This window comes from Gymnodraco acuticeps, unplaced genomic scaffold (assembly GCF_902827175.1).
Source record: "Gymnodraco acuticeps unplaced genomic scaffold, fGymAcu1.1, whole genome shotgun sequence".
Taxonomy (NCBI): Eukaryota; Metazoa; Chordata; class Actinopteri; order Perciformes; family Bathydraconidae; genus Gymnodraco; species Gymnodraco acuticeps.
In genome coordinates, this window is record NW_022990559.1 from 495,896 (window position 1) to 519,496 (window position 23,601).

At 39.4% G+C, this 23,601-nt stretch overlaps 1 protein-coding gene across 3 annotated transcripts; it reads right to left on the minus strand.

Annotated features, from left to right (window-relative positions):
- Positions 1-194: 194 nt before the first annotated feature.
- gpm6aa (glycoprotein M6Aa) lies at positions 195-18,045 on the minus strand. Of its 3 annotated transcripts, none has more exons than XM_034227632.1 (8): positions 17,752-18,045; positions 17,596-17,642; positions 7,021-7,213; positions 6,691-6,847; positions 4,954-5,107; positions 4,205-4,281; positions 3,620-3,685; positions 195-2,225 (listed from the first exon to the last, which is right to left on the minus strand). In XM_034227632.1, exons 2-8 carry the CDS (start codon positions 17,630-17,632, stop codon positions 2,073-2,075), a joined length of 837 nt encoding a protein of 278 aa, XP_034083523.1. In that variant the 5' UTR covers positions 17,633-17,642; positions 17,752-18,045; the 3' UTR covers positions 195-2,072. The 3 variants fall into 3 exon arrangements, with proteins under 3 accessions (XP_034083523.1, XP_034083522.1, XP_034083521.1); XM_034227631.1 differs by having other exon boundaries at positions 17,741-18,045; XM_034227630.1 differs by having other exon boundaries at positions 17,596-18,043.
- Between the last annotated feature and the right edge of the window lie 5,556 nt (positions 18,046-23,601).

The following is a 23,601-nucleotide window of genomic DNA, read 5'->3' on the forward strand; positions in this document are numbered from 1 at the left end:
TTTTTATAATCATACTCATCTCTCAGTCTTCCCTTTTGGCTGCCAACGCTTTATTGTAATTGACTCAGAGGATTTCATCGGACAGGTAATAACAGTGATATATGGCTCATATGGTTGCTATTACAAAACTCTACTACCAGGACTACTAAGTGATTGTAACCTAAACATAACACAAAATGGACCCAAGACACGAGTATTTATCAACAAGTACACAAGTGAGTTTTATTAATGCAAGCAAATTTGATCATACAGGTCAAATAAGCCACTTCAAGCTGATGGCACATGAATGTACAAAACATATTCAATTTAAAGCTTGCTACTAAGTATTCGTAGTGAAAGTACAAAAGACTAATACGAGGAGAAAGCTGAAAGCATTTATCAGATCATTACAGAGTAAGCAATGTTGGTACAAGTATTAGTTTTAAGACATGGTTGAGAGCTCATCACAAACTAAATAGACACAACTCAAAGACTACAGTCTCTAATATCAGTAACATAACGCGGTAAGCGTGGGAAGTTTAGTACTGCACATATAAACAAAGGGTTGATCCAGCAAGACAGTCATAAGTGTAAAAATAAAGAAGCGGAGTAAAGTCACTTTTGAGTCATTAAGACTATATTAATGCATGTCCATGCCACGAAAAACATCTAAATTCACAGTCTTTACTAACAGTACAGTTATCCAACTTTGAGTTGAACACCAATGCGCTTACATCTAGAGAGAGCACAGAAATGGTCAAATAAGTGCATGAAACTAGCTTTAAGGAATACCGACAAAAACAGGTTTTGCCAGGCGATGAACTGACAAGCCACCTTTGCAGTGGTATGGCATCAGGATGTGTAAGCAATAGTTACTATCATGAACACAATTACTGTGACACACACTTTTCTCACGTCTGACGATTCACCAAGGAGTGCCATTACACCAACAACTGTCAGTGTTTATTTTCTATTGAGACAGAAAGATGCAGAGTGGAATGACCCACAGTGACCTCCATATTCTCACATGAATTGTCCTTAAATGTCAGTGCTTAACATATAGGAATGATTTGATATATTAGTATATACATTGCAGAGTTCTGCAGGAGTTTTGTATTCATAAAGTTCCACTTTAAAGAAATAAAATAGGGCTTATGAAAGTATGTTTGCATGTGCTTTTGTGGCTCGTGATACGACACAATGGAATCCTTCACAGTCCTAAAATACATTGAATTGGCAAGATTATAATAAAATTACCAATTATTTATCTTAATTGACTTATCACTTCTTTGATATCAATTAAAGTCATTGTTTCCTGTTTAACAGGATTGGCACATCTAGCAACTACTTGCTTTTCTCGAGATTTGGTATTTATTCTTGTGTTGTCTTGTTATGGTATAACTTCAAATAGAAAAACTGATTGAATTACTTTCATGTTAAAGTGGTTTTGATCCCTGGGAATACAAAGGCTTATGATGCTTTATGGTTGCGTTGTGACATTTAAAACATTTCCAAAACTAACCACCCATTCACATACAGTACATTGTTTTTGAACATGAAATCTCCAGACACACGACACGAGAAATGTGCTTGAAAACCCTTATAAGCCCCTGTTGACCCCCTCGAAAATAAGCAAAAATAAATTATGCATGAGAGCAAAATGACACGTAGCATCAAATAAAAAAATAAGAAAAATAAAACAACTGTACGCAAATTATTCAAAGTAAAAAAGAAAGAAATACTACTGCTATCTAACTCTGATTCTACAAACTACACTATAGTTACTATCAGCACTAAACAACTTCTATCAAGAATTATATAACTGCCATAATGATAATCATAACACCATCCATGAGAGAGGTAAAGGGGCTTTTTTTTCATCTGAAATGCTGTTTGTGACTGGGGAGGTTTGTGTGACGTTTCCCCCCAGACCACATTGTCATATGACGCACCAGTGACATCAGCAGTGGCGAGGGCCCTAGGCACCATCCGCCCCCCCTCGGGAGGGGATGGTAGAGAGAGACAGATAGAAAGACAGAGGAGAGAGAGAGGGAGAGAGGCCGGAGTGGCAGGGCCAGGCCTCACGCTGGTCTTTATGTGTAGGCGTTCAGACGCTCCTTGGAGCGCGTGGAGTGGATGTCGTGGAGCTCCTGCTCCTCCTTCGACTTGATGTCCTCGTACTTCTGCATTCGGCAGGCGTCCTTCACGTAGGCCCAGTTGGCAGACAGCACCATCAAGTAGTGGATCTGTGAGGTGTTGAAAAGGATGAAGCGTGACACGAATGCAAAACACATTTTTGAAAATCCCAGAAGATCTGCCTTTTATGCTTTGTAGGTTCACACATACAAGGAATTTGTTTCCGTATATAATGGTGCATACATAGGCAGAGTAAGAGTTATGAAAGAGGAACACATATAGAACAATTATGAAAATAATAACTATCATAAAATACAAATAAATGTTTGCAAGAATATAAATATACACAAAACTAAGTACTAGGACAATATGTCCAATTATTCCTGAAAACATGTGTACACCTTTGCAGAAATGTGCAAATATCCAAGGTATACTGTATTCAAATGAGCAATACTGGCTCACATGATGTACGTTAATGACACAATGTAATGTTATTTATTCCATAGTTTCTAATCAAAATATAATTTATACATTTTCTCAATAGTCCGACTACTTTTATGGTAATTTAAAATGCAATGAATATGATTGTGAAGCTTGTTTTGGAATGCGTGTCAAAGTTAAGGAGAACGTTTCCAAAGATCCAGCAGGTGGCAGCATAATGCAAAATGTCTTGGACTTGTTACCATGGCAGCTAAGAATATAATGAATGTATTGTGCTTTAATGACCGAGGTTGTAACACAGATTTCCTTTTCACAAGCAATGACAGTTTTATAGCTGCTCTGCTTTGTTTGCGACCATTTAGCAAGATTAAAACACTTGTTATGTTTTCATCACTGATTGTGTTTTTGGCTTTGAAGCTGTTTTGAGGGCAGCTCATTCTTCCAATGTGTCGGCGTGTCTGTCGAGATGGATTTTCTCATCATTGTCCTCAGATTGGGAAAAAAACTAGTTTGTACAGAAAATGGTCGTGCCACAATTTGCAGCATCATCCGCGAATAACAAACGCTTTCTGTTTCTCAGAAAATGGCTCCTCACAAATTACTGAGTGATGTTTGCAACTATCTCAAAGCCTTTCTTCTCCTTGTTTCCATGACAACGGCCATGACATGCCTGGCGCCTCTGAAAGAGGGAGGGAGACAAACCCTGTCTTTTTCACTGCGCCAAAATGCCTTCTCTCCCATCTACAGCTATTCTCTCTCAGGCAAACACAACACAGGCGCGCCACCAGGCAGCCACAACAAAACACAGCCTCATCATTTCCCCACAATTCAAAAAACAGTTAACTCCTACGCCTGTCGAAATGACATGCTGACACCAAATAGGATTATAAGTGCTACATTATTTTCAAAATATATGAAAAAAAGCCAAGGTACAAGCTTTGGCTTACGCATTTAAAAATATATTTCACAGAATGTATTATTTTATGTGGCTGATTTTAAAGATTTAAGATGTTTTGAATTGCGTTTCGTATTTTTCATCCCTTGAGAGATACGGGTGTCTCACCATAGCAATAACAGCCGCTCCTGCTCCAGCGAGGGCGCAGATGAACAGGTGGAAAGTCATGTCCAGCTGTAGCAAAAACAAATCACAGCACATATTACTCTTCAAGCATTACTGAACGTGTCAGCCAATGAAAATCATCTATGTAATTGTGCTCGTAAACGTTCACTTAATTCTGTTTTCTATCCACAAACATGTGATTATTAAAGATTTACAATTCAATATGCACGTGTTACTACAGGCAAGGAAACGGCTCCTTTGGTGCATCTTTTACTATCTGCCTCTGAGCAGCTCCTCCAGAGTAGAGACATAAAGTGCCTTGTTCAAGGGCAAATTGGCAGTGTTTTTTGTGTGTGAATTAGTGTGTGCTTAATGTGTCAGTGTGGGGAGCAGCAGATGTTTTGATTACTGCCCAACTGTTCGGCTGTTGTTTGTATTCAAACTGGCATACTGCTCATTATCACTTGTCTAATGTTTATGACATCTTACAGTAGGCCTATTTATCAATCATGTATTACCATCATTTTAAATGTATGTTATCACAAGTAATATCCAACAGTTTTAGATATTTGTATATGTATACTTTACCTCATTTGATTCACACATCTTGTAGAATTTCTCAGATCCAGCACACACAGTTTTCGCCTCATTAATTGGCACAATACCTGAAATAAGAAACAAAGCATACATGGAAACTAGTGTGCTACTAGTGGAAAAAAAGAACAGTCAACAACAACAGGTGCAAGAAGTGCCAAAATGTTCATATGATGAACTCATAAGAAAGACATAATGCAGTCAATGTCCCACACAGGCAAAGCACAGGCCTATATTCTGATGGTGGCAGCTGAAATGGTTGTTGACACAGAGGCGTGTTAGTATCAGCCAGTGGCTAATGGGCTGAAAAATGTGGCACTAATTAAAAATAATGAGACAGCCATATAAGCTACTGATGTGATGGTCCTTCATCCCAGCTTAACATAATGTTATTCTGGATCATTAAAGTTTACAGGATAGTAATTTGTGCAGTAACACTGGGTCCAACATAATGTAGATTTAAAAATGGGGTCGTAATCTTAGGATTGGGTCATTTACAGTTTTTCATTTCAATTATCCAGAGTCTTAAAAGTTAAATTATCCACACTACATTTGAAAAGGAGATGAAACAACTATGGGGAATACTTCACGTTAAATAAGCGTTAACGTCTAGAAAAAGAGTTGGGAAAGAAAAACGTCCCTGAGAAGCTGAAATAATCGCAGCAATTCAGACAGTATACAACACAGAAAAGAGGTGGTCAGCAGTGGAGGTGAAGAAATGGAGACAGAATATTCATCCTTACCATACTGGCGTGGGTCCAGGCAGAGTGTGGCCCCCTCCAGCGTGGTAGCATTTTGGCAAATATTCCAGATGTTGAAATAAATAAAGACTGGGAGGGAGGTGAAAGCAGTCACTCCGAGCCAAGCCAGCATGAAGATGTATGTCAGCATGATGAACTGCAATGGCAACAGAGGAGCACACGTCACTTTTAGGTACTGTTTTCAACTACTTGAATGTAATATATCCTAGATTTAACATTCTATATTTGTAAGTGAAATGGTTTCAAATGAGTCCGATGTCGCCTATATTGCACAATTGGTTCCAGGACATTTTGGGGGATTTCAATAATTTGTTGTGATCCTGTCAGCTTTTGGGTTATAAGGTGTTCCCAAGCCGCCACTTGCTCATTTCATCCAACTAGTGTTATTTTCTTTTTGGCATTTCCATGGGCAAAAGATTAGTGAATACAAAGTTAATGACCGCAGTGACCACAAATACCCCAGCATGGCTCATTTCCTCTGCCTCCCTGTGGAGCGTCAGATTTAAGAAGCAATTACATCCCAAAGATAATCTTATTAGGATTGCTGCAGGCTCTCTAATACGCCATATAAGAATGTTTCAAATGTTTTATTGTCATGTCAGTATATTACAATTACTTTGATAAACTTTTTTTTGTATAATTTCAGAGCAGTTCACCGGCATGTGACACATTATGGGTATTCATAATTTATTCTTTGAAATGATCTACATAGGCACATGCAAATTAACACATTATTTAATGCACAGACGCTTTAGCCTACAATATATTTGCTGCTTTACAAGACAGCTAAATTCCTACATTTTCTACAAATAAACTTGACTTGAAATGAGCTAAAAATCCATTATAATTAATTAACATTTCACGTTACCCAATAACAATGCCTATACTGGGTTCTGTTAAATATTGCTCTACTTTTGATTAAAAATACCAGTGTATGGCTAAATTGATTTGTTTCTAACCAATACAAAAATAGCAGGACAAATAGCATTGTGTTTGCCACGATAGATAAAGACCTACTTCAAGTATTACTCCCTGGATGTGACCTGACATCAGAGGTGGGAAGTAATGGAGTACAAATACTTTGTAACTGTACTTAAGTAAATGTTTCTGGTATCAGCACTTTAATCCACTACTTATTTTTCTGACGACTTTTTACTTTTACTCCTTACATTTTTAACACAAATACGTGTACTTTCTACTTCTTACATTTTCAAAACTGGTTACTTTAGTTTGAATGTCTGTTTGGTGGCGTGATCATTATTATTTAGAGTCATTGCGTGCCTATTGATTTGAACACGATCCGAGTATCCATCATTTCCTGGTCTTCTCTAAAGAAGAGGGACCAATGGAAACGTTCATTAGCTAACAATGACATTATTGTTCTATTAATATAAAGGGAGGTCAGTTACTCTTTAAAACAGCTGGTAGCTATGGGTACTTTTTACTTAACTACATTTCGAAGGCAGTACGTACTTCTTTACTTTTACTTGAGTAAAGAAGTTTAGTCAGTACTTCTACTTTTACCAGAGTATTTTTAAACACGAGTATCTGTACTTCTACTTGAGCAAATGATGTGTGTACTTTTGCCATCTCTGCCTGACATTAGTTAAGATTACTTAAGTGATTCCTTGAAATAGAAGCTTATGTACAAAAAAAGACATTATTATAGCAACTAACTGCAGAAACAAAATAACTCTTAATTGACCCTGAAAGTCTTACCCAAGCGCTGACACAGCGTCCACAGGTGGTGATCTTGAAGTCTCCATACAGGTCTTTGATGGCTCCACTGGTGAAGAAGCCTTCCACCATCAGCAGGATGCCGTAGACGAAGAAAGCCGAAGCAATGCCGTAGATCACATACTTGATAATGTCAATCCTGGAGAATGAACAGAGAAGCACTGAAAACATCCACAACAACACAATGTTACATTTTGATAATGACTACATAAGATGTCTGAATTTGGAGACTTGGTAGGGTGTGGAAAGTGTAGTGCAGGGCGAGTTGTTTTTCTTTAACACCTAAGTCCAGGAAGTTCTTTTCCCACTTACATGGTGAAGACATCCAGTGCATCCACAGGGCTCCGCACCACCTCAAAGTAGTTCTGGAGGATGGTGACGGTGCCGGACAGGGCCTCATGTCCGCAGCCGCAGAACAGAGCCACGCCCGCGTACAGCAAGATGGTGGCTATGAGAGATGGGTACGGGATCCCACCCAGGCATTTGATGCAGCATTCAAGGCATCCTATAAACACAGAGAGAAACACAAAAAATCCACTTTTAGTCAGAAAATACTGAAAAGGGCCGTTAAATAAAATACAGGGATGAGTGGACATTTCTGTGCAGTGACACACACAAAGACAGGCTTGATGAATTTTAATAATTCAATAATACCTTTTCTGGTGGGCAAGTACACTGTTCTGCCATTTACTTTTTGGAAATCTTAAATATTCAAGCCACAAAATGGAGAAAGACTTTATTGGCCACGTCTACTGTATCTATGCCGTGATCTTCACATTTGCCCATGTATTTTTGCAGCAGATACGTTCTGTCAGTTGTTCAGCCCTACAGAGGATGCTGACATTTATTCACAACCCAAACCTCTGCCTGCGTTGTACATAGACCTGACCTTTAACTCCATTCTTCTTTTGACCAAGCTTCCTGTCCCCGGGGGCCCTTAAGGTGACTAATCGCTGCTCGGCCCCAACTTCAATCTCCTGTCGCACAGATTGCTCACAGAGAAGCTGAGTCTGTAAATACTAGTGCATGCGAGTGTGTCTGTATGAATTGCTTAGATGTATGAGTCTCCCTGTTGCGCCTGTGTGTTTGTGTGTATTAGTGTGTGTGTTTCGGGGCACTGGGGCCACCATTCGCCAGTAACAACAACATTAGTGGATTTTATTTTCGTGTGGAAGCACCCTACAAAACCAGACTTTACTGGCTCTTGCTGTGCATGGCAGTATATTAACCACACAAACACATTTGTTACAAAGCCCAGACTATTTTGAATCAATTTGTAATAATTAATTTAAAGCTGTACAATGGAGAGCTTCATCCTAAAAATGCACAATCTGAAGCCTAAGTCAATGCATTCAATACATGTTCTTAAAATTGGCGCGTGATATCATTAATCTGCTTTTGCACGACTATCCTCGTTTATTAAAGAGACGCCATGACGGCACATTCAGTTTTCATCGTCGTTGTTGTAGAGGTGATATTTAAGGATCATACACCAGGGATGTTTTTAGCATCATCTCTTTTATGGTTATCCTGCTGTCTTCGCCTGAGTTACAAAGCAAGAGCCTGATCAAATACCGCCCCCCTCCCCCTCCCTCTCTCCTTCTCGTCCTCAACTCTCTGCTTCTGACTCTGATCCGAACCTGAGTGGAATACCAAGTAGCTCGTCCGCCTGCTGGGCTGCACTCGCTCTCTGAAGCTTGGTGCAGCTCCCTCGCCCAGACTCGCCTAGATTTTCTGCATCCTCACTGATGTAATCCACTGCCAGACTGTAGCATGTCTATTCCTCCTCCCCGCTCTATTTTCTACCTCTTTTGTCCAGGAAAGCTTTGCTGAGAAAGTATATATGTATATGATAATAACCTCGACAATTAGATTCCTCCCTGCTCAGCTACAGTTTGAATAAATACCACAGTTGAATAGTTATATTCAAAACATATTCTGTCCACTGTTTTTAGTGTCTATTTCTGGGGTGTTCTGGCCTCAGTTGTGCAGAGTAGGAAATATACCCAATTTATGCTGAGTGGATAGTTTAAAACAGGGGGAACACACCTGGATAGTTGTTTTTTTGTATGTGCTTTTCTAAGTAAAAGGGTTGCTGTGACGACAACTGTTTGCACCGTTTTGGTATCATCACTGCCTTGGTATTTCTCCATCACACCCACTCCCCTAACCCTGGGGACGGAACATCACCTGGCAAGGGACATCAAGTTCAGGAGACACCTCACCTAGTGAAGGCTTTCACACTATCAGGTTCTGAGGGGGCCATCTTGACATCCATTCTCAGGCGCCATCACACCAATTCACACCTTAAGTCATGTGACGACCTGCAGTAGGTTTGAACGGCAGGGATTCCTATCAGCCACTCTTGCCAGCCAATGAATTCACACATTTTAGACCAACGGCTAGTGTAATTGTAATAGTCAGAAGTTAAAAGGACAATTATAAATCCCCCAATGTATTGTCGTACATTTATCTCATACTTGCCTTGTCTGCCCAGTTTGTAGATGTTTCCTAAAACATTTGTTTACATTTCGCTTTAATCAAAGGTTGATTTACTTACATTGCTTACAGGTGTTGTCATTCAGCAGTAGCGTTAGGACTGACTATGATCTTCTTTATTAACAATCTCTTTTAGATGCATTGCTTTCTGATCTGTTGTCATAGTTGGTGAATTTTTGTACTCATATTTATATTGAAAATGTACTGTTGTCTTTCCCATTCAAAGACAACCCTGTTCCATTGAAATACTGAATCCAGATGCATGATACAGTACCAATAGCTATTTTTTCAATATGTCAAGACTAAAAGTGATTCTGTCATTAGTCCTTCCCTCACTCATTATCTCGAGTTGCCGTATCAATTCCGGGAACAGGCAGTGACAGGATTTATTGATGCGGTGTTGTTTTCTGACAAGATAAGAGAGAGTGTCACATTTACCCACAATGCTCTGGGTCAGTGTGCCTGTTTAAGCAAGTGTGAAAGATCAAACTGTCCACTCATAAATACTGGGCACAACAGACAAGTGACTGGATGATTATATACTGAAGGGTGGCAGATATGTATTCCTTAATGTCAAATGGAAGCAATAACTGGTGGTTTTAGGGTTAGGGGTTGTTGTTGTGTGTCCTTGTGCAAGACACTTCACCTGAACTTGCTCCTGTGGGTATTGTCCACAGTATCTGACCATTGCATGTATGATATATGTCTAATGTGTGTATATGTAAAGCGCTTTGAGTCATTGAAAAAGCGCTATAATAAATGTAAGGAATTATTATGAATTAAATAAGATACATTTTCTTTTACAAATCACCTAAAGTCGCATCAGTTAATACAACATTGCTTTGTAAGCAAGCTGTTATCATTTGTTATCACCCCATCTTGAGTCATGCTGGTTACATTTGATGCTGTAGATGTTCGGAGCCTGTGCATGGAGGAAGCTGAGGAGTAATATGAATGATTTATATCGTGACCTCAATCAAGGTTTATTACGTCTGCATTATTTACATTTGGGCAGACAAATTAAACCATTTGAAGCTGGCATTTGCTGTTCTGTATTTTAAATATATATTATACTTCTCCCTGATGTACAGCAGCGGCAATCAAATGAATTGTCTGTCAGATGCATTAACAATAGTTTGCGAGCAACAACAACATAAGTAATCTTGTGAATTTACTGAAAGGAAGTGTTGTTTCCATGGAAACAGTTGAAGTTACAGGGTGTGATGGGAGTAGAAGTGAGTGGATGTAACAAGAGTTATGTTTTATTGATTGTCTGCTTTTAATTTGGTGGGGGGAACTTCTCGGATCCGATGGAGAGAAGTGTATTTGGAAAGAAATGCCTTACTTCTGAATAGTAAATATTATATTATGGTCTAGGGGAAAGACATATAGAGTCTAGAGTTGGATATTCACTCAAGGCTTCAGTATGGTGTTCTCTGTTTCACAATTATTGGAGGATAATTAAAACGGGACCATGCTATAATTGCTTTATGACTGTTATGATAGTGTCTGATTAATGCAGCGAGGACTTGTATCAGCCTCCTCTCATACCAGCACATCCTCTCATTTCCTCCCCGTAACTCTCCATTGATCTTAACTGTCTGCAGATCAAGCCTGTGGAAGTCTGCGAGTGATGGTGCGATGGCGAGTCGGAGAGCTTGGAGATGCTTGATCCATAATTTAGAAGCGGCACAGTGCAGCAGAGCACATTCATTATTCATGCCTTCTGCTTAGCCCAACATTACCTGCCATGGAAATAAAAGAACGCCTGCTTGAAGAGGAGTTGCATGTATTTCAATTGATCCAGATCACAGGTGTAGTACTGCTTGTCTTTTAGAGACCTGACACACTGCAAGTCAAGTTGGGTATTTGGCGTGATTGACTTTGGTTAAGCTTATTGAAATAAAATAGTAGAAAGAATTGAGGATTGTATGTGTGTTTGGGTCAGGTAGGATTATAGTATTTTGTTATTAATACATGTTTTCATTGCAGAATAGGCAAATTGCTTATTAGGTTTTAGATATGTTATCCTACATATACAAAAAAAGGAAAAAAGCCTACACGACCCCAAACACAGAGGTCCAATCAACATAAGGCATCTCCCTAATACAAAGGGAAAGGATGGACCCCTCCCGAGGCCCCTCCCACCCCCAACTTCTCCTCCATCTGTCAGTGTCATATCCGACAGGCAAAAGGGATACACACACACACACACACAAACACACACACACACACACTCTCACTGACCCAGGCAACGCATGAGGCATGAGGTTATCCTTAAATAACACTTGGAGCTTTATGACGTGCTCCAAAGAAAACATGACTAACATCCGGGAGACAGTTGGGGTTAATTAACGGAGGACGTCCTGCCCAAATAAATATGTTTGTTTGTATTAATAATTGCAATATGTTGCTAGATTTTCTTTCCACATTTTACTAAAAGTAATCAGTTGCCTTAGATGTGTACGTTTCCTGAGCTTTTTACCAAGCAGGTCTGGTTTTAAAAAAAACAAAACATTTATTTTATTTTTTTATAAACAGCCAGACAGCAGTTGGCAAACAAATTAGATGACAACAATGTGGTTCGAGTCCGACAGGATAAAAAGACAAAACAACAAATAAATGAAAACAAAACAAAAAATGGACTGCAGGTCTGGTTAAGTGTCTACGGATTTAAGCAGTCAATATAGTTATTGTAATTTTTTGGTTTTCACACATCAGTAATTCATCTTCACAATTCGTTACCTATGAGACATTTCATGTTCAATCATTGCTATTTCAATGATGTACTGTATACATACAGCGTCAGTTAATAACACTTTTTGGCCTATCAGTATTTTGTTAATCCTAAATGACTCTTTAATAGTTTATGTGTGACACAGCAGTGGAGATTAAAATGACAGACTGCCAAAAGCAGACACAGTTTTTCAGTTGCTGTAACTGAGTTAAGTAACAAAAGTGATTTTCACTATACTGTACCTATACGCTTAATATTCCTAGAACTGTCACTTTTCATCCCCCCGCAGGCTGAGATTAGGACCTGATTAAATGCAATAATACTTTCTGACTTGGATTACCCATGTGTTTTTAATTTAGTATTATTTATTATCCTTATCATTTATTTTCTTTTAATAATTTGACAGATATATCCCTTGACATAAGTGCTATTCTGCAGTGAGTAGAATGAACTAATAATAATAATTGCATTTTAAAGATGCTATTGTCCCATATGTCTTTGTTGATGCATCCCTAATTAAAATAGATCTTTCCTTTTCATAGAACATATGCTGTATTTTGATGTAGTTAAAGCCACAGAGACAATACATAAGCTGCTGCGTTAGAGGAGGAAATGAAAAAAGTGATCTAATATTCTATATACATTACATCTAATCAGACTCCATTTTTGCGCATTTAACTAGCAGTTATTAGTTCATTGTAACCAGAGGAGTTTTGAATGGGGGTGGGGTGGCAGTGAGCCTGGACCTAGAGAGAGAGAGCGAGGGAGGGGCGGGGGGGGGTAAAGATCTCAGAGGGGGGATGGTGTGTCTGTGTTAGTCTGAGAGTAATGGGTGAATACATGTCTCGTTGCTTTCCTATATTTAATGCGCAGCCCCCCCTTCCCCTGGAGCGAGCAGGTTTTCTTTCCAGCTCCCGCACGCCCCCATCTCCTCTGCGCATGTTTAATCAACCAGTATGGTTGCCATGTCAACCGCAGCGCAAAATCTGGGAATATACCGGGTACTTCAGAGCTATGACCCAGTTACTGTATGTCAACAAATTCAGTGGGACAATAGTGACTGAGACACATTACACAGATAACCCCTCTGGGTGAAAGGACGTTGCGGGCCAGGTCTAAAAGCTCCACCACTGATTTCCGCTCTTTCTTTTTCCCTCAGAGATGGAGAGCCTGCGTGACTGCAGAGCAGCGAGGAGTCTTTTGTCTGGGCTGACTCCAGGAACTGAGGGGCAAATGTCAAAAAGTCTAGAGAAGAGGCGAGGGGTGTTTTTTTTGCTTTGAGTTTCGACATTTAAAGCTGGGTGAATTCAGCTTGTTTTGATTGCCTACATTTTAGACAGTAAGCACCAATGGGTGGTTGGGATTTAAGTCCTGACTCCTAAACAAAAGAACATATTAATAGCTTGTCTTTGGTTCATGATTAAAACACAAGAAAACAACTAAATGCATTTTACTTTGAGCAACCTAAATATCTAAGCTTGATCCACATGTCTTTCTCTTTTTTCATATTTTGTGTCTTTCCTATAGTAAACAATGACAACAAAAATTATTGGCTAAACCATTCCTCAACATATCTTTATCATATCGCTTTGACTTTAGTATATCATCATTGTAAGAAGCCAGTAGAGCTCATCAAGCATGCTGTCAAAATGTATTCTTTTGACAGCATGCTTGAAAACGATTAGGAAAAACCCCTCAAAGGTTTCCACTAATAGCTCCAACTCATTTTATAGGAACAATTGGTGGATTTCCCTGGAATTCTTCGGGGTCGGGTAAGGTTAGGATTCAAAACAATGCGTGGGGGAGGGAGGGAGATGGGAACTATTAGGTACTGTAGCATGACACACTCACTGAGCAATGATACTGCACTGTGAGTTGATATGATGTCAGAGTGGTGTAGCCTGGGCAAACAGCATTCAGGCCATCGAGAGACACTCTCTATTGAAGTGTTTGCCAATTTCATTCTCCAGTGTGAGAAGCTTTTTAAAGCGAGATGAACACCCCACTGACAAGAAGACATTTGGAAATGAAGGAATTCATTCATGAATGTTGTTAATACAAAAATAATGAATGATATACCTTATTATTTTCCCTTTTATCCCGTTAAATAAAGAATCAAGAGTAGTCCTTTATACAGTCTAGCCACAGCAGCTATATTCTAAGCAGCCTCAGGAGAATTCACTCTGCTTTAATCTCAATGCAAATGTGACATTTACAATTGGAGCTTTTAATTCAAAGTGCATGAAACTCGGTGAACCATTAATAATTGCAGCGTAACTGAAACAACTTCTGTAATATCATTCTGCTGCTGTGTTCAGGCCATGTTGTTTGAACATTTCTGTTAATAACTTCTCGTCATCTTGCCAAGTTAATATCCTGATCAAACTGATCAAACAGAAGGACAAGCAGAGCCTTGCAGAGTAGATTCTTGGCGCAGGAAACGCTAACAGGTGCGCCATTCCCAGTGTTTCCACTCAGCGACAATTCACAACACCAGCGTGAACAATCTCCAGAATGTTCGTGGTTTATTCCTAAAAGGTATTATCGAATTTGAGATTATTTGCAGAGTGACTCGGACAGTCAATTCAGCTCAGTGTGTATAGTAATGGAAGCGTGCCTTTTCCCACCATAGGGTGTTGGTTTGCTTCCTGTTGCTGATTAAGCCCCTGTGGCACACAGTGTGCACAGCTACACTTGGCGAGCAGCTGAAGTGAGCAGTGCCCACCTGGTGCATCTGACTCATAATCTGAGATTTGCAGCCTCAGAATGGCATCAGCGTGCTGCGAGTGCACTCATTGACACCTACGCCTTTTTTGTGTTGAAGTGATCTATTTGCAGTTTATTTACCGTTCATTTTGACTAACAAAATACTACATTTTCTTTTCACAGTGGCATAAATGTCTAATATATTGTAAACCCACTACATAATTGGCAATAAAGCCCCCGGTAAATGTCAAGGGACAATGGCCCTCTCTTAGGTAAACAATGTTGCGTGACTTTTATAAGCTTTTCAATTTGTAATGGCTGAACAACCAATATTGTTATAGTGCTTGTGTTTGAGAGATGTTTTGCTGTGAGCAATGTTCGCTTGAATGTCCAACCTTTTGACTTGCTTTTCGATGGACTTTCTTTGGGCCTTCATCAAAGCAACATCATTTTGTTCCTGTTTTCTCATACTTTAAAATATTGCTTCACTTGTTTATGTTCCTGTTAATTATGTGACTTTTAAAGCTGGTTAACCTCTCCTTATAATGAGTAGTGATCCCTACAAACGATTGGATGATTGGCATTAAATCATAGTGACATGGAACGAAGCCTGACAGGGTGGCTTTATTGTTCATCATGCTTCATCTGAGCAATCATTTCAATCATCTGTTGTCTTCAGTTACCAGGAACGGAGCTGACGGTTTTCAAGTCCCACATGGTTAGGTGATCAGTGAGCCCTGGTGCCTTGTTCGAACATATCTGTCTCTCATTGAGCCATGCTTTATCGACCAAAAAGATCTCCGGAAATGTCATGATCGTATTGTTTCCTGGTACAAAATGAGGCCCTGTCTATAAATCTACTAATAGCCCTCATTTTTCACCCACAGGAACAAAAAGCATGACGCCCAAAACCCAGTGAAATCTTGTCAGATTTTAAATATATTTTGCAAATCTAATTGTCCCAAAGTCTTTTTTGTTGTTGTTTATGTTGAGTTAGATATTTGCATACTTTAAGTGCCGAGAAACAAACTTTAAATGTTATCTAAAATGGAGTATGTATCTCACTGTGTCATCTACGGTTTTAGCTGGCGTTATGAACATTTGAATTAGTTCAACGTTGGGATGTTTCTTTAAGCATATTACACATTGTAAGTCAGAATATTTGATTAATTATTCAAAATAAAACAATTATTTTAACCGGTCCTTTCTGAAGTTTTGAATTGTTTACACAATAGTATGTATGTCAACGATATTATAGAAAAAGTTGGATGCAAGTCACTTAAGTTACTCAAGAAAACAAATAAAGAATTGTCCTAACATGTAGGCATACATTTCTGAGGACGTTTCTGAGCTAACAAGGTGATTTTCCTTTTTAACAAACTTTGTCAATGATGTTTTACACAGAAGCATTATTATATGTATTTGGTTATTTTTCTTTTTTTTCTGTAAACATCTGACATTTTACTCTAAACCTTTTTTCTCTGTTTAAGTTAAAATCTCCAAGCGTACCTTCCTATCAATAATAGTTTATCAAGTGACAGAAAAACAATGACGTTTCTCTTTTGCATCTCTGAAATGGTTCCTGCCGACCAACTATAAATCTACAGCCCTGTGCAACCTTCTAGATATTCAAAAGAAAAATGATTTCCAACGACAGAGCTCGCCGTGTATGAGTGCGCACTAACTCTTTACAAACCTGAGCGTGGCCTCAATAAATGGACATGGCAAAGAGAAATGCATGCACAGCTTGCATGGCTGCATCTTTCAGTTGGCTGAGCATTTGTGTTAGTGGCCAAGACTGACAGATTTTGCTTTCTGAACAGTAATGCCTGAGAACACACCTAGTAATGGCGACCAAGAAGTAGCGTACTAGATGAAAATCTGTAAGGCTGGCGGTGCATATGCCAAACATCACACATTGTCACAGCGACGTCATCAATGATCATGCAGCAATATTTTAAAGCGTATTAATCAATGGGAACAACTAACATATTATCACATATTATTATCTCTCCACTTAGGAATTAGACTCGTCCTCTGTACCTCTTTCTGTGTCTTCCTCCTACACTCTCAGACACAGTGAACTATTCCTCTATTCCTGTGTTACTGAAATGTCATCAGCAGGAGTGGGAGAGAAGAGAGAGAGAATAAATAATGACTACACTTGGCCACTGCCATGGCAACTGTTCCAGCTCATGTGTGTGTTACGCCTGTGAGGTTTGGGGGGGGAGGGAGAGAGGCGGGAGGGAAGAGCAACACACACATGTGAAGCCATGCCTGTCACATGAAGTGAACCTGAGAGGGAGTGGGCAGAGACAAAGGTGTGATCCACAAAACATGACAACAGCATCCTGTCTGGGGTAGCTATAGAAGCAATAATGAAAATGTTGCCGCCCACATGAAAACGATAATATTCTCTTACTTTTGTGGCTTTCAACCATACTCTAAGTCATTCATGCAGAGACAAGGTGGTGGTGGTGGGTGTGTGAAGTAAAAATAGCAATTGCACAAAGAAAACACGAATGGCGAAAGGAAAGCCCTGCATCAAATGCACACTGAATGTGGCAAAACACTGCTGCAGGATGTCTGTGTGTTTGTACACAAAGGACAGGAGTGAACGCTGATGGATTAATGAGTGCAGGAGCTCGGTTTGGTTCTCTGTGTTTCCCTCAGTCATCACGACAAGCATGAAAGCCTTATCAAGCAAACAAAGACTGTGCAACCCTCGCTGAGGCGGTTCACACCCCTCTCACTACCCCAACAGCACATATAGACGTGCACTCTTCAGTGGAGGGCTGCCACTCAATGGACAAAGGAATTAACACAAACAGCTGCTCTCCCTATTCATAAAGGGAAAGGCTAACATTTGGCTCTGCAGAGGCACCACTGAAAAAACACCTAAGTCAGTTTAATTTAAGAACATCTCCAAAGAAACACTTTCTTACCTTTCTGGGTCTGCCCCTCATCCATGTCTTCTTCCATTGTGCTGATTCTGTTTTGCAAATCAACAAAAGTAAAAGAAAATAGGCAGGTTTAAAGCCTTATTTGTTTTTAAGGGGTATAGTCCACAAAGCACTTCACTCTCCTTGCCTCTGTCTCACTTTTCCACTTTCTCTAGATGTCCCTACTGAAGACCGAGATTGCCTGTCAGTTGTGGTTTCTGTCAAGCGTCCGGGGCGATGCGATGAATCACTGAGTCTTTGTGATGCTGTCCATTGCGAGCTGCCGTGGCAAGTGCTAAAACCCTCCTTGGTCCCTGGTGGAGGAGGAGGGGGGCAGGGGGGCTAGATGGAGCAGAGGGTGGTCTCTATGGTAGGCAGGAAAGCGCATGTGTGACGGGGGGTGCTGATTAAGAGGCAGGTGTGTGGAAAATGTCAAATCTAGAACACAGAGCACAACTTTGGATTAGAAACTGAGCTGTGATTTGAGACCTTCTGACTGAGCCATGTTTAGACAGGGGTGTTCACCACTGTGGGTCATTACTTATTGTGCTGCCCACCCTAAACACCCCTCGTTCTCGGACATAATGTGTAAACCCATGTCCCCCCCCCTGCGGCAGTGACTCTACAGCATTAACTCCCCTTAAATAAAAGAGGGGGGACATCTGATTTTGAAATGGGATTCTCCTAATCGTATTAGTCGTACAGATTCAATTATACGATCGCCAAGGAGGTGTCTCTGGATTCCTATCCCGTTAATGTGTTCACAGACGCTAAGAAAGAAGTTGCCCATTTTGGGTGATTTGAAGATTCAAACTCAAGGATTATGTGATGTACACTGGGTTGAGGTTTTACAGCTCATGGTTATGTAACTCCTTGGACAGCCAATGAAGTACTACTTTTCCTAATTCCTAAAAACATGCCATTTATGGGAGGTACAATCCTCGATTATAGACCTGCAAAATGTTTACACTGTACAAGAAGTCTTCCATGTTACATTCCAAATTGAATATAATCTCCTGTATGTAGAAGTTTCTTGAGCAGCAAACAGTAGGACAGCTTCAGAGCTCGTTCACAGCTCGTTTGTATGAAATGCAAAATGTCAGTATAGTGGTCTATCTGTCGTCAATCTAAAAAGTAAAATCTCAAAATCAGATCAGCCGAGTCGCCTGGAAACCAATCTTATGTAGGATCAAATCATTTGGATTGTTCAGTTATTTTTCTCTCTATCCAACGATCAAACTAAATATACAACAACTTTTACATCCTCTCTTTTCACTCTTACTATTGTCTCCCTAAAATTCCCCAAATATCAGATTCCTTATGATGCTTAAAGGGATAGTGGAAATGGAACCTCAAATAGTGTCGTTTTAACTTATATACAAGCATAATTACGTACCAAAACAATCACACCTGATTAAAAAAATATAATAATTGCCTTACGCATGTTAGAAGCACTTTATTGCAGCTTCCCCGAAGTTTTTTAGAAACGAAATGTTCGACTCAGCCAAACCGGAAGTGACGAAAACTCAGGAAGACGATACGATAACAAACTATGGCGTCTATGCAGAATGAACGTGGAAGGGCAAATATACCAGACAAAGAAGAAGGATTGTACGAGGTATCCAGTGATGATAGCGAGTCAGAAACATCCTCTCGGCTTTCCTACGAAAATGTCGTTTTAGGAACTGAATCTGAATCCGGTTCAGTAAGCGACGATGGTGACAATATTGAGCCAATGTCGTTGTGTCACGTAGAATTTTTTACTGATAATCAATCATCATATTTATGGCAATATACTCGGTATAAAGTATTGCCGTCTTACAGTCTTATAGTATTACCTATAGTGAAAATTTCTGAACAAATTTCACCCACTGACGACGAATGGCTGGGTTTCTTGGAAACGCATGAGTCGATACGCCATTCTCTGCATTTGCTGTCGCACTACAGCCATACAAAACACATCTATTCACCATAATAAAGGTCGGCTATTCACATGCAAATGCTATTGAATGTCCGCCATTGTTTGTGCCCGTCTTCCTCTGCTCTCGTCATCATCCGAAGATTCCCGACGATTCCCGAAGTATTTCGTTTCATTGAGAGGGCGCAGTAAAATTGAAAATAAAATGAAACTAGGCGCATGAAATTTAAAAAAATTGTTTATTATGCTTATTTTTAATACAAATACATAAGTTAAACCCAAAATTCGCGGATTTCCACTATCCCTTTAAAAAAGAAGAAGCATACACAACTAGTACAATGGCATAAATGATGGCTCTAAATAAGTATCAAATGACTAGATACCAAACAACAAGAAAATGTATGGTGTTTTTTTTTCAAAAATATTTGAATCCAAATATTTTCTCCAACACTCATTGTTTTCTGAAATGTACAAGCCTTAGTTGAATACAATGTATATCAATATATCTGCCGGAGATTCAAGATTTGATTCTATTTTTAGAATGGAAACTTCAGACCAGGTCGCTAGTGTCTTACAATGAAAAAGACCCATGGCAAAACAACAAATGTATTGACAAAGTGAGGGCTGGATAGAGGAATGGGAGCCACAGAGGAATAATTGGAAGATCATTGAGGTACATTACGCTGCTGTGAGATGAAATGTGCTGCATAAATAGGATCTGACTGGACCTGGAGTATGGACAGATGGGTGGATGATTAGACAGGTGGATTAGATGAAACTTTAATGATCCCTGAGGGGACATTGAGCTTCTGCCGTAGCAGAGAACTGGAAAGCAGTCATGAAAGAGGCTAGTAAAGAGGTCTGACAATGATATTGGTAAACACATTGCCTTGAATAAATTGTAAATAATACAAGGATGGATTGGTGCGTGGTAAAAGAAACCTTTAGAGTGACTGTTTGATGCCTCAAATTCTGTCCTAAAAAGGTAATAGATATGGTGGCAATCCATTTTTTTTTAAACATTAGTTATCTTTTCCCTCAGCATCAATAGTTCCACCCTGATTAACATAAACAACTTAATTGTAAGGCATTTCTCCAGGAAATGCACCATCATTGTTGTCCTTTATGGTAATTATGCAGATTTAAAAAAAAGATTATAATTATTTATTGATGCTAAAATGTAATGCCTTATTAATGTTTCATTGCTTAATGCAACATCTTTAATTAATAGTTAAATGAACCTTCTGTTGCATATTGTCCGACCAAATGGCACAACCTCCTGTGTCCACTAAGTACTTTACCTGATTAGTCTAATTTAGCAATGTAGCTTTCATTAGCATGCTATCTGCGTAGCTCAACGTATCACCATGTCTGTTTGTTGGTGGCTGTTTTTTCGAATGGTCGGTCAGTTGGTTGGCCCACCATTTCGATCCAGATCAAGCTAGCATCCCAGCATAGGAAAATTAGTCAAAAGTCGATTAACTCATATTCCTCATTGGGTCTTACTCTTTTACGGTTTTATTTAGGTTAAGAATATGACAAATGGGCTACTGACGGAGCAACATATTTGACTAATTAAGCTTTCGTAGTATAGATTAACAGTGGTTTGCGTTTATCAGCTAACACCAGTTACCAGATACACTTCTAACCTTGTATCTCTTACATTTAGTATGTCATTAGTTCATACATTTTGGTTTCCTGATCAACAAATGAAACCACAGGTAACAATGCAACATTTTGAATAAACTCCAAATGTAGTCGTCGTTAATCCACACACTTTTGAGTATAAAGGAAAATATAAATATTGTATAAACAGTTCTATACATTTACTGTTTTGAGTTGGTCATTCTACTACAAAGTGTAGTTGGGAATAACCAACTAGATCACCAAATAATATGATATACTATAATGTCATTGTTGTGAGTATTATAAGAAAAATAAGGCTGTTTTTCAGACCTTTTCTTTTGAAGCAAAATATATTTTACCCTCATTTGATGTCGTTTTTATACTTTTACGTAACCTTCTGTTGCCATTGCCCTTTCTATTGTGAGTCTAATAGTAGCAGCTTTGCTCTTAGTGAGGGAGAGTGGTGCAGTTTGCTTGCGTGTACAGCACATTGTGGTCTCTTGCTTTCACTGTACTGAGGGATGCAAGCCTTTCTGTTCATCTGCCTACTAACGTGATGAAGTCAGGTGGCTGGATTGTGTTGGGTTTACGGAGGCAGATGTTTATTTTCCCATGACAGTTAATTAAGAAAATGAAACTTAATTACAAGCCTTCTGTTTTCTCTTGGTACTGTTTTTTTAAAATTTGGATTAAATCTTATTTTACACCAAAAATGTAGTCTTTCATCTTTAAAATTGCTTAAAAATGTTTGTAATTCATATGATAAAAAAACAAACGACTGTTATGAAAAGGAGTCAGTGAAGTCTGAATTGAGTTTCAACCTAATAAATAATCTTTTAATATGTATTTGAGTGGTATTGTTTGCATGTGGCACATACAAAAAAAACTAAAACTCATTTGCACTTAATTATCTTTACTCTCCTGAGATTTGGAAAATGAACAACAACAGAGGCCAGCATCTTGTTGGTGACTTATGCTTTGCAACTTAATTGAAATTATGTAAATAAAAAGCGCGGTTTATTAGCGGATACTGAATAAATACATATAAAAATAAGAATCTGACATGCACATGACTTTTCACACATTTCCTTGCGGCATGCAGACACACAAAGTGCCCCACCCTTGGCCTGGATAACATGGCCACACTAGCTTAGCATGGCTTTGTTAATAGGGGTGGGAGCTTTACTGTGGGGGAATGGGGGAGGGCTTTTTTTCTGGGGGAATCCTTGGCTTACAAAGGCTCACAATACCCCCTCCCGGCTAGTCGTGTTCACGTCTGTGCTTCCAACAAGGCGTTGACCCCCCTCCCCCTGCTGCCTCCCCACAAGAGCTTCTTTCCCACTGTGGGCACCGTGATGCCGATAGGAAAAATCTGCAGATGGTGAAACACTTTATTAGGGCATATAAGGCGTGCCGCTTTCTAACATCAGTTGCCTGGCATATTATTTTCATCGCACATGCTATCTGTGTTTTGTCCATAAAGTGTGTTTTCACCTTAAATTAATATGTTGACATGTTTTTGTGTATGTGCTGATTGAAATCCTACAGTCACTGCCTGTGCTCATGACCAACAGAAGGAGCCAAAGAAGCTCACAGTAAGCTTATTAATGTCTCCTGGTTGCTCTCCAGTATGGGCTTGCTAGTTGCCATAGCAACCAGGATCTAGATATTGTTCAGTAGAAAAGGCGTGTGGATGTAAAATAAATATAAACATCACCCTGTAACCCCGGCCTGTGCTTTTCATGTAAAGCAGCCCATCTCACTTATTCTTATTCATGTTTACAGAACATTATTGTGCATTTGATCTTCATTTTCAGTATAAACCATATTCAGAATCAAGTGAAGCTCCACGCTGAAAATCCAAATTCCGATGCTCATCTCCCAGCGCCTGCAGAAATCAACAGGCGACAGCGCTCTTCGTCTTAAGTGCTGATGTGTTCACGCCCAGTCAGGCTGAGGGAAAATCAAAAGACACTGAAAGATTAAGGAGGTCAGGTTTTATAGCTCCACTGAGGGGAGACAGGGAAGAGGCTTCAACAGCCATTGACTACCATGGAAAAAGAGATAGGCGGCTTTCAAGGAGACCACCAGATATATTATAATCTGGTGGATTTGTTCAATTGTCAAATATCCAGTCTTACTGTAACACACTGTTTGATAGATGGATTTCTGTTTTGAAGGTGTTATATATCAATATTTTATTTACACTGTTGTGCTTGTTTGATGTTGCAGTTGACCCAAACGATGCTCTTCTTCACAACAATTTATGAATCAAATTCTGTTGCATGGCTATGACAGCAATACATCTCCAGGTCATCTGCAGCTAATAGTGTTTTGAGGCTGTGGAGATCTTATGTACAGCATTGTCCTCTCTTTCTATTGAAAGCAGGCTCTTAGACCACAAGAGAAGACAGGCAGTCAGCCAGAAACACTTATCATCCTGTCATCCTTTTTTCACGAGCTTC